Here is a 12,671-nt window from a genome sequence, read left to right on the forward strand (position 1 = left end):
TTTTCTGTCTAGTGGCTCCTTGAAGAATACCCTCACCGGACTCTTCTCATCCAGCTTGCATCTCTCCATCACTCATTGTTGCTGGAATACACTGACTATGGAGGAAGCTAGGAAGCACGGAGGTTCATGTGAGCCCTTCTCAGCACCTCATCCTGGAAGTGACGCCTATCACTTCTGCTCATTCCACAGCATGAGAGCCAGTCACACGGCCCCACCTAGATGCACACGGGGCCAGGATATGCCCTTCCTGTTTAGAAAGCTTCTTCCCAGCACCAGCCCTACGTGATGGTTAGCAGAACTCATTGCTTTCAGGGCAGGAGGAGAACCCATCAAGTTCTCAGTATGAGACAGCAACAGGTGGGGATGGGGTACATGACACCTGGATGACAGGGGCCTCAAACAAAGGACACTGTGATTAGAGTGAGGAGATACTGATCTGGAAATGACACTGTGGGTCAAGGAGCACCTTAATTCCAGAGCTCATCAAGAGTACCCCTGATTTGAGAGACAAACATGGAAAATTATATTCTCGGAGAAATGTTTGCTGAAGAAGTGTCTAGAGTCATTTAGCCCTAAGGTATATTAGAAAAGTTCGAGACGGTGGAGAGTAATGGGAATCTGGGCCCAAGTGCAAGAAGGACAGAATAAGGATGAGATTGTGAGGAGTAGGCCGGAGGGACTTACACTTCGGGGGCTGGACAAGTGTAGGAGGAATGTGGTGGGATGGATTTGTTTGGCCACATAATTGAAAGACAGTTCTTGCAACATCCTGAGCAGGTAGCAGGTGGAATTCGTTGTCTCCTGGCTGCTATCTGGGTGGGTTCTCCTTCTGGGAGAATTAAGGTCTCTGATAGATGAGAAAGCTCCTTTGGAAGGAGTTATCCCTCTGACTTTGTTTGAGCATGAGATTTCTGAGGAAAAGTAGGAATCAATGCTGTTTGTGGAGAGGCTCTGCAAAGTAGAAAGGGTTGTCAGCAAGGAGGCTGAGATCGACCAGTCGGAGGACAGAGGGAAACCAGGAGAGTGGGGGGACAGTGAAGCCAAGGTCAGTGGGTCAAATGACGCAAGGAAGTCCAGTGAGATGAAGCCTAGGGAGTGAGCCCTTAATGTAGCACCAGCATGACGAATGTGTGAGAGCCAAAGGCAGATCCATAAATAATCAAACACAGAGTACACTGTGGCGAAAAAAGAAAATATTCACCTATAATTGCATCACCCTACTCTAAACATTATTTTATTTTTCTGATGACCAAGGCTTCACTTGTCATCAATGAATTTCAGTAGTCACCAAATGTAATACACAGGTCATGTTTTTTTTTTCTACCCACATGTAACTGGTTCTATTTTCCTTAGGTAATTTATATATAGATTTAAAATAGAGCCGCAGGTGTCACTGCGTGCTAAGTTGTGTTTCATTTCAAAGACGCCGTACCTTCTTCATGGTATTATTAAAGCTGTAGTCCTTCCTGCCGTGTATTTCCCACACAATGAAATTTACTTCCACGTCTTCCACATAGCCATTGTCATTGTATCTGAGCGAGACAAGCCAACACAACAATAATCGGTTAGAGCAGAAGAGAGGTTGAGAGTTGCAGCCCCCCCATCTGACGGGCTTCTCTGAACACTTGTGAAGTGGCTTAACGTTCTCAAGCCTTGATATTGTCACTTCTCTGTGAAATCACAACAGTACCTATTGTATAGGTTTCATTCAGCTCTCGAAATCAACCTCCTAGTAATAAAGCAGGAAATGTTCACCTTTTTCACAGTTGGAAGTGTAAATGCTGTTCACTTTGACAGGAACCGCGTGTTGAGGAGGTGAGGGGAGTGGGGGCCCTGCCGAGTCGGCTGGGAGCAGGGAGAAAGAACTGAGGAAGGAGGAAGGGCACGGCGAGGGGCCCCTGGTGTCATCTGATCAACAAATATTCATTGGGTGACTGTTGCGTCTCACGGGCTCACTGTGCTGAGAACGGAGATGCTCCAGAGCTCCCGGGGGACCTGGCTGGAAGATGGAGCTGAGTGTCAGGGGGTTGGCAGCAGCAGGGAGAGCTGAGGTGGGGCCCAAGAAGCAGAAGCGGTCACCGGTTCCTGGGAGCCACAGTCCCATGCAGCCCACACCCAGACAACTCGTGATGACTTTCACCCAAAGCAGCGCCCCTGCAGGAGGTCCTACAGGGACAGGGGGCCCACTCCCCAGATGCCGGCACTGGAGACAGGAACCCCATTGAGCTTATTCACTCCAAACTCAGTGTGTTTCAAAAGAGATGCTATTTCAAATTGTTAAGATCTTTTTTTTCTTCTTGCTACCGTATGAAAATAGGGGTTTGAGACCAAAGCTAAAGTTCAGTTAGTGGTAAAGTTACATCTGTGCATTACCAGAGCTTACAACTGTTTTAAACACGGTCATGTCCTCTTTCTCCATCCGTCATTGCCCGTTTTTCTGAATGGGACTGTCCCCACCCTGCTGTGGATGGAAATTTCACTTAGGACTTTGGTCTCAGGCACTTGCTCCTGGGCTCTGACTCTTGGGCTGTTGCCCCAGGGTCTGGTACATTCTCTTGCTCCCCATCTCTGTGTCTATCCATAAGATCATGGGTCTTTGACCGTGGTGTTTCCTTACTCATGGCCCACATTTCTGCCTGACATCGCAGTCGCTCCCCCTCGCTCTCCGTATCTGCTACAACTTGGCGCCATCCATTTCTGCTTGTAAAAACCAGCTCTTGTCCCATTCACAAATTGGGCAGGAAATCTGTACACATCAGAAAGTGGTACCTGAGAAGCTATTTTATTTCCATCTGAATTCATTTTAGGAACCTAAAGACATGAACTCAGGTGTGAGTAACTAGGGGCTAGAGACTTCTTTCTTGGCACAGGAGGGTCATAGAGAACTCTAAACTCTAAAGTTCCTGCCACAAGAAAATGCACACACGTGTGTGACACACTCAATTTTGTATGCAGTTTTGGAGATTTGGGCCAGGCTCTAGCAAAGCTTTCATTCTAGGAGCTTTGGAAGGTGCAGCATTTTTGACTGCATCTTCCAAAAGCCATCAGATTCTTGAATTATTAAGAACTAGTTGTAAAGCCATATGTTTTATTTAAATTTTAAAAAAGATCTTCATTGAACTGGGAGTGGACGTTGTTGACACTCACAAAAGCAATAAAGCTATAGTGTCATCTAGTGGCAATAAGGATAAATTACATGACCCATACTTCCTGGGTTTATAATCTTTGATAATGCTTTATTATTTCATGGAGAATATGGGACAAAAATACTTGCCTGTGTAAGCATGGCTTATTTTCATTAATGTTCATTAATAGGATATGATACCAGTGAGACCTGAGATAATTTGTAACTTCTCCATTGTGACAGTTCCACTATTGATCCATCGGACACATGTTTTCAGTCCCCTGGGACCACCCCACCCAGTGTATTAACCATGTCTCTTACTTTCTGTTTTGTGATGCTTTAATAGCTGGGTTAATTACCCCAGGAGAATTGGAAGCAACATGCCTTATCAAATGACACCTGGTGGCAGAGACACACATAAGTTACCCCAAGAAAGACGAGTGCTGCCACATGGCCCAGAGTGCTGTTCCTGCTCTCTGACCCCGCCTCCTCCACTCGCACAGCCTCTCATCCGCCCCTTGGCCTCATCACACATCCAGGCCTGCCTTTCCTCCTAGGGGCAGTTCCCTCCCTGCCCTGCATCCTGGATTCACTCAGTTGCTCTCGCCCTGCCTCCAACATCTCGCCCCAGCCTTGGATGTCACACTATGCCTCCTGCATTCATGCACAGGCTACTTGAGAAATTCAAATATGCGGCACTGGGCCCGCTTGCAGTGTCTTAAGTCAATTGTGCCTTTGGTGTTGTCTGATAATCTTTCTACGGGTCCTTGGTCAGCCTTTCTCATATTACCCTCAGTGACCCTGACACCCTCCTCAAAGCCTCTCCTCAACCCCTCAGTGCTCCCAGTGTACACGTGGCCCTTTATGTTTCTTGTAAGTAAACTGAGGCTGTCAGACATAACTTCTCTCAGCTCCTGCACTCCTTTGTTTCCAAACCAGTCACTTCCTACATTTAGTTTTACTCCCCACCTCCCTCCAAGTCTCAGAGGATGAATTCTCCTTCTTCTTTTAACATTGCCACCTGGGTCTTTGATCCTACTGCCCTAGTTTTCTTCGTGGACCTGGCTCCTATAGCTTATTTTATTTTAATTAGGAAATATTTCAAATATGCAGAAAAACACAGAGAATAATGTGAAAACTGTTACATATTATTTCCACCCAGGTTTTATACTTTACTTATCCATAAACATATCCATAAATCACATATAGTATTGCTTTATGAGTTTGCAAATATACATACAGGATATTACACTGCAAGTATCTTTTGGCAACTTTTTTCCCCACTCAATATTAGGTTTTGAGATGGATGCATAGAAGTTTCCAGTCTCTTGGTCTCTGTTTTCCTCAGCAGCAGCTCCCTCCTGACTACTCCTTCCCTATTCAACCTGAACTTGGTGGCTGAACCCCGGATTCCCTCTTACAAGCATCTTTTCATTCATTTTAAGGGCTGTGCAACATTGCATTGGCTACAATGTATACATCCAAATGTTTGCTATGTTTCGTTATGTATATTTCACCACCATTAAAAGAATCTATATTTAAAGAAGCCATAAACAAACATGTCAGCCACCTGTCTTTTTCACCTGGTTTATGGTAAGATATCATGAGGTAGCAGGAAAAGTAGGAGTGTGTGATATCCTGGAAGCCAAATCAAGAAAATATTTCAAGTGGGAGAGAATGATCAGCTGTGTAATTCTGGTTAACGAGATCAGCTAGGGTGAGTCCTGAGGACTGAGCACTGGGCGTAGCAATCAGAGGCCGCGGGTCATACCGGGCGGCAGTGCTAGGGGCGGGTGGTGGCCAAAGCGGGCTGGGAGGGATGGGGGAGAGTAGGAGGAGAGCTGGCGACATGAGGATAGTAGCTACAGGGGCAGTGGGGGTCACGAGAGCATTTTTCCTGTTTTTGTCTTTGGTGAGGGAAAGAACTGCAGATTTCTCTGATGATCCAGTAGAGAGGGAAAAATTGATGATGCGGGAGAAGGTGGGGCGAGTTCCAGGAGCAGTTTCTTAAGTAGGAAAGCAGGTGGGGATCCAGTTCACAGATGGAGAGAGAGGCCTTAGATACACATATGTTCACCTATGATGATAGGAAGACAGACAGAATTCGTGGGTACAGATAAGGGGGTGGAGGTTTGTGGAAGATCTCTTCTGATTGACATCACTTGGACTCGTTCATCTTCCTCATTCTCTCTTCTCATCTATCAGTTATCCAATTATTTATCAGTTATCAAGCCCCTACCTATTATAATCACTAATTTTTCTCATAAACGATTCCTCTTCTATGTCCATGCTGCCATTTCAATCATTTGTGTTTTTCCTCCACGGACTACCAATACAGTTTACTACCTGTCTCGCTATTTAGACTTGTTTCCCTGAAGTTCATCTTCTCCCTTCTCCCAGAGAGGACTAGTAAGGCAAATATTTGATCATGCCGCTCTACCATAGTATGGACAGGAAGTCTCCCACGATTTGGACTCCACCGAGCTCCGAGCTAGTTTCTCTGGTCCTGACACTTCGTGCCTCACTTTATGACCCAACAGCATTACACTGAGCTGTACATCTTCTTCCTCAAACCATCCCTTTTGCTTGAAAGCCTCACCCAGTGGTGCTCATTGTCACCTTCCCCACTTCTCTTCTTCCCTCTCTGCCTTCAGCTAAATATTTATTATCCTTTAAGACTCAGTGACTCAGATCAAAGCCCCTCTCCCTTCTGTAGCTGGGTTGGATTCTTTTGAGTTTCCTTTTTATTATTCCATATCAATATGCTAATATGGTGATCTAATTCCTCAGACTCTTGAGCCCCTGAGAGAGGAAATCCTGTCTTATTTATCTTTGAATTCCCAGGACCTAGCACAGTAAAAGGTTCAGAAGTGTTTAATAATAATGAATTGAAGAGAAAAATACACTTCTCTGGGAGAGAACATTAACATTATTTATCCTTGGAGGATTAAGACACTTAAAAACATAAAACATAAAACAAAAACAAAGCAAACAAGGAGCCTGGGAAGATGGTGGAGTAGGAGGACCCTGAGCTCACCCCGTCCCATGTTTTCAACTTGACTGTCCCAAGTCAATAAATCAGAGAGCAATCTAAAGACCGGAGGAACAAACTCCACAACTAAATATAGAGAAGAGAGGTAGGAAACACCAAAGCAATAAAAATGAATATTTCTGTAAAAATCAATCAAGGAACTCACAAAAAAGGATATAAAATGTAATAACATATGCCTAAAACATGGGGAGAAAAGGAGAAAAGAATGGGTTTGAACTTAAATGACCATGAAATTGATATAGACTGCTACATGCAGAAGAGGTTGTATACAAACCTAATGGTAACCATATATTAAAAACCACTAATAAACATGCAAGCAATAAAGAGAAAGAAATCCAAATATATCACTAAAGAAAATCAGCAAAACATGCAAGAGAGGAAGACAAGAAAGGACTAGAAGAAATCTTCAGAAACAACCACAAAACAAGTAACAACATGGCAATAAATACATATCTATCAATATTACTTTGAATGTAAATGGACTAAATGTTCCAATCAAAAGACATAGGGTGTCAGAATGGATAAAAACAAACAAACAAACAAACAACAAACAAAAAAAAACCAAGATCCACTTATATGCTGCCTACAAGGGACTCATTTTAGACCTAAAGACACATGTAGATTGAAAGTGAGGGGATGGAGAGACATCTATCATGCAAATGGAAGTCAAAAGAAAGCTGGAGTAGCAATACTTATATGGGACAAAATAGACTTTAAAACAAAGACTATAACAAGAGACAAAGACACCATATAATAATAAAGGGGACAATCCAACAAGGAGGTAAAAATTATGAACATTTATGCACCCAACATGGGAGCACCCAAATACGTAAAACAGTTAATAACAAACATTAAAGAACTAATTGGTAATATCCAATAATAGTAGGGGACTTTAACACCCCACTTGCATTAATGGACAGATGGTGTAAACAGAAAATCAACAAGGAAACAATGGCTTTGAATGGTACATTGGGTCAGATGGACTTAACAGATATATTGAGAACATCCCACCCTAAAATAGCAGAATACACATTCTTTTCAAGTGCGCATGGGACATTCTCCAGAATAGATCACATATTAGCCCACAAAACAAACCTCAACAAATTCAAGAAGAATGAAATCGTACCTTGCACCTTTTCTGACCACTAGGCTATGAAACTAGAGGTCAACCACAAGAAAAAGCTGGGAAGAGCACAAGTACATGGAGGTTAAATAACATGTTACTAAACAATGAAAGGGTCAAACAGGAAATCAAAGAAGAAATAAAAAAGTACACAGAAACAAAAATGAAAACACAACAACCCAAAACCTTTGGGATGCAGCAAAAGCAGTTCTAAGACGGAAGATTATAGCAATGCAGGCCTACCTCAAGAAGCAAGAAAAATCGCAAATAACCTAATCTTCCACCTAAAGAAGCTAGAAAAAGAACAACAAACAAAACCTAAAACCTGTAGAAGGAAGGAAATAATAAAGATTAGAGCAGAAATAAATGAATAAATGAATAAATGAATAAAAAAACAGCAGAAGAGATCAATGAAACCAGGAGCTGATTCTTTGAAAAGATCAACAAAATTGACAAACCTCTAGCCAGAATTATCAAACATAAAGGGAGAGAGAGAGATTGAGAGAGAGAAAGAGAAAGGACTCAAACAAAATCATGAAAGAAAGAGGAGAAATAACAACAAACACCACAGAAATACAATTATAAGAGAATATTATGAAAAACCAAAATGCCAATGAATTGAACAACCTAGAATAAATGGATAAATGCTGAGAAACATACACCTACCAAAACTGAAATAGGAGGAAATAGAAAATTTGAACAGCCTGATAACCAGTAAAGAAATTGAGTCAGTACTCAAAAAATTCCCTAAGAGCAAAAGTCCAGGAACACATGGTTACACAAGTGAATTCTACCAAATATTTAAAGAGTTAATATCTATTTGTCTCAAACCATTCCAAAAAACTGAAAAGGAAGGAAAACTTCCAAATTCATTCTATGAGGCCAGCATTACCCTGATACCAAAACCAGATAAAGAAACCACCAAAAAAGAGAACTACAGGCCAATATCCCTGATGAACACAGATGCAAAAATCCTCACCAAAATACTAGCAAACCAAATCCAACAATACATTAAAGAAATCATTCACCATGATCAAGTGGGATTTATTCCAGGGTTGCAAGTCTGGTTCAATATTCACAAATCAATCAATGTGATACATCACCTCAATAAGAGAAAGGATAAGAACCATATGATCATTTCAAAAGATACAGAAAAACATTTGACAAAGTCCAACATCCATTCATGATAAAAACCCTCAACAAAGTAAGTTTAGAGGGAACATACCTCAACATAATAAAGACCATATAGGAGAAACCCACAGCTGACATCATCCTTAATAGGGCAGAACTGAGACCTTTTCCCCTAAGGTCAGGAACAAAACAAGGATGTATACTCTCACCACTTTTATTCCACATAGTAGTGGAAGCCACAGCAATCAGACAACAAAAAAGACATAAAAGGCATCCAAATCAGTAAGGAAGAAGTAAAACTTTCACTATTTGCAGATGACTATGTAGAGAACTTGAAAGACTCCACCAAAAAACTGCTAAAACTGATACGCGAATTCAGTCAAGTCACAGGATACAGAATCAATGTACAGAAATCTGTTGCATTTCTATACACCAATAATGAAGCAACAGAAAGAAAAATTAAGACAATAATCCCATTTACAATTTTACCCAATATAATAAGATACCTAAGAATAAACTTAACCAAAGAGGTGAAAGATCTGTACTCTGAAAACTATAAAACACTGATGAAAGAAATTGAAGATGACAGAAAGAAATGGAAAAATATTCCATGCTCATGGATTGGAAGAACAAATACTGTGAAAATGTCTATACTACCCAGAGAAATCAACAGATTTAAAGTAATCCCTATCAAAATACCAACAGCATTTTTCACAGAACTAGAACAAACAGTCCTAAAATTTGTATGGACCCACAAAAGACCCCAAGTAACCAAAGTAATCTTGAAAAAGAAAAGCAAAGTTGGTGGACTCCAAGTTATATTACAAAGCTGTAGTAATCAAAACAGTATGGACTGGCACAAAAATAGACACATAGATCAATAGAACAGAATAGAAAATAAACAGAAATAAACTCACAATTATATGGTCAATTAATCTTTGGCAAAGCAGGAAAGAACATCTAATGGGAAAAAGTCTCTTCAGCAAATGGTGTTGGGAAAACTGGTCAGCTACATGCAGAAAAATGAAACTTCTTACACCATGCACAAAAATAAATTCAAAATGGATTAAAGACCTAAATGTGAGACATGAAACCATAAAATCCTAGAAGAGAGCACAGGTAGTAATGGCTCTAACACTGGCTGTAGCAACATTTTTCTAGATATGTTTCCTGAGGCAAGGGAAACAAAAGCAAAAATAAACTATTGGGACTACATCAAAATAAAAAGCTTCAAAAAAAAAAAAAAAGCTTCTACACAGTGAAGGAAACAATGAACAAAGCTAAAAGGCAACGTATGGAATGGGAGAAGATTTTTGCAAATGATGTATCTGATAAAGGGCTAATATCCAAAATATATAAAGAACTTATCAAACTCAACACCCAAAAAACAAATAATCCAGTTAAGAAATGGGTGGTAGACATAAATAGACATTTTTCCAAAGAAGACATCCAGATGGCCAACAGACACATGAAAAGATGCTCAACATCACTTATCAGGGAAATGCAAATCAAAACTACAATGAGATATCACCTCATGACTATCAGAATGGCTAAAATCAACAACACAAGAAACAACAGGTGTTGGTAAGGATATGGAGAAAAAGGAATCCTTACGTACTGTTGGTGGGAATGCAAACTGGTGCAGCCACTGTGGAAAAGAGTATGGGTTTTCCTCAAAAAGTTAAAAATAGAAGCACCTTACGATCCAGCAATTTCACCACTGAGTATTTACCCAAAGAATACAAGAACATTAATTCAAAGGGATAGGGGCACCCCTATGTTTATAGTGGCATTATTTACAATAGCCAAGATATGGAAGCCACTCAAGTGTTCATTGATTGATGAATGGATAAAGATGTGGTGTGTGTGTGTGTGTGTGTGTGTGTATAATATTCCATTATATTTGTATAATAGAATATTATTATTCAACTGTAAAAAAGAATGAAATCTTGCCATTTGCAATGACATGGATGGAGCTAGAGAGTACAATGCTAAGGGAAAAAAGTCAGTCAGAGAAAGACAAATGCCATATGATTTCATTCACATGTGGAATTTGAGAAACAAAACAAAAGAGCAAAGAGGAAAAAAGGAGAGAGAGATAGAAAGAGAGAGACAAATCAAGAAATAGTCTCTTAAATATAGAGTACCATCTGATGGTTATCAGAGGGGAGGCGGGTGGGGCGATGTGTGAAATAGGTGATGGGGGATTAAGGAGTGTACCTGTTGTGATGAGCATAGCATGATGTATGGAACTACTGAATTACTATATTGTACACCTGAAGCTAATGTAAGACTGTATGTTAGCTCACTGGAATTAAAATAAAAACTTAGAATAAAACAAAACAAAGAAAAAAAATGAGGCCTCAGTGGAGGAAGGAGTGTCTAGGGTTACCAGGAAAAGTAGTGGCATCATTAGATATCTAGAAGAAGATCAGAACTTAAGAAGACAGCAGATTAGCCTGATAGCCCAGAGGACCCAGACAGAGGGACTATAGGACGATGATGTAGAGGGCACAGCACAGAAGCTTAGAATTGCCATGGGTGAGGAGTGGTAGGCAGGACATGATGGCAGAGACCTTCTGGGTCCCAACAAAGAAAACTCCCATAGCAAAACTAAATTGGAGCACCTGAATCCTTATGCCTCACCTACCTACCCTGAGAGATCTCAATAGTTGTCTCGAGCCTAAGAGATCCCCAAAAGCTGGAAGACTTGACTAAAATTTTGATGTTTTACACATAGGAATTTTCCTTTCAGTAATTTTTCCTAATGGCATATCTAGAGTAGTGTCCAAACATGTACATAAGTGGATATTCACCACCATTTTGTTTATAATAGCAAAAAAATTTGGAAAATGGGTCATTTGTTTCTTATATTTTTCTATATTTTAAATTTTGTAACAAACTGTGTAACTTTTATAATCATAAATCAAGAATAAAACACAAAAAGATGCAAGCAAAGTAATAGAAAATTACTTGGAAAAGCCTTCCTCAGATCATTTTATTCCTATTATTATAAAATACTGTTTGTAAGAATTAAGTTAGAGATAACATTTTGAAATCTTCCCCATGTACCATCCTTATTAATAATCTAGTTTCTTTCCTTACAAGCTTTCAGTTATTGTTGGCCCATGGAAAGAAAGTCCTATGTCACCTGGGGAAGGCAGTTCCTATCAAACAGGCAGGGGTGCTGGTAGGAGCTTAGAGATTAGAGATTAGAGAGATTAGAGAGATTAAAGCAAGGGTGAAGAGATCACCTGCATCCCTGAGAAGAGCCTCAGTTCTCTTATCTCTTATCTGTGTGTCAGCAGTGAAATTATAACCTCCCTCAACATGCAGGCACCATGGGTAGTCCAACTTTGTATAACTAGTACTGAAAACTTAGAGATGTATATAACAGGTACTCAAAAATACTTATTATTAAGTGCATGATTAATTAGCCTTGTTTTCTTACTTTCATTTTAAAACTTTCAAAGTAAGTTAAAAATTTTAGTTAGAATATACTTACAATTGAACCAAAGGGTGAAACTTTTCTCCGAAATCAAGTCTCAATGGGCAGCCATATTTTTTCCAATTATATTTTACTCTCTAGAAAAGGAAAAATGCTTTAGTTATTTTCTATATTTGGCTGGTTGATAAAATTATAGTTTTCTTACCAAGTTTTTAGATGGTTGATTCCTCAGGTATGACCTATAAAAAAGACATTTTTCATTACTTATTTTTCTTTCCTCTTTTTAAACTTAAAAATTAAAGCCATTACTTTGTTCAGTAAGGAGGTATCACAAAAATTAAACAAATAAACATAATTACAAAATACTCCCCAATTGTGTGGAGATTAAATACACACTTCTAAATAATACATGCATCAAAGAAGAAATCTTAAGAGAAATTTAAAGATTTTGAATTAAATGAAAATGAAAACACAACATCAAAATTTGTGAGATGCAGCAACAGTAGTACCTAGAGGTAAATTTGTAGCAATGAACATATATATTAGAAAAGATTGATGTTAATAGGAATAAATACTAGCTGATTCTAAATTATTGGTACTAATAACTAATATAAAACAATGCTTATGTTAAAAATATTTCTTACTTTTCAAGGGGAACCCTCCTACACTGTTGGTGGGAATGCAAGCTGGTGCAGCCACTCTGGAAAACTGTATGGAGGTTCCTCAAAAAGTTGAAAATAGAGCTACCATATGATCCAGCAATTGCACTACTGGGTATTTACCCCAAAGATAC

The 12,671-nt window shown here is 39.7% G+C and overlaps 1 protein-coding gene across 1 annotated transcript in view; it reads right to left on the bottom strand.

The window, feature by feature from the left end:
• Positions 1-12,671, bottom strand: part of CATSPERE (catsper channel auxiliary subunit epsilon) — a 150,093-nt gene that overhangs the window by 17,918 nt on the left and 119,504 nt on the right. Inside the window, exons 15-17 of the mRNA XM_081824485.1 lie at positions 12,084-12,117; positions 11,936-12,015; positions 1,433-1,532 (exon numbers count right to left, since the gene is read on the bottom strand). Of these exons, the coding sequence (XP_081680611.1) occupies positions 1,433-1,532; positions 11,936-12,015; positions 12,084-12,117 (214 nt within the window). The remainder of the gene's footprint in view (positions 1-1,432; positions 1,533-11,935; positions 12,016-12,083; positions 12,118-12,671) is intronic.

This window comes from Leptonychotes weddellii, chromosome 6, assembly GCF_054177405.1.
Source record: "Leptonychotes weddellii isolate Sample4059 chromosome 6, ASM5417740v2, whole genome shotgun sequence".
NCBI classification, from domain to species: domain Eukaryota; kingdom Metazoa; phylum Chordata; class Mammalia; order Carnivora; family Phocidae; genus Leptonychotes; species Leptonychotes weddellii.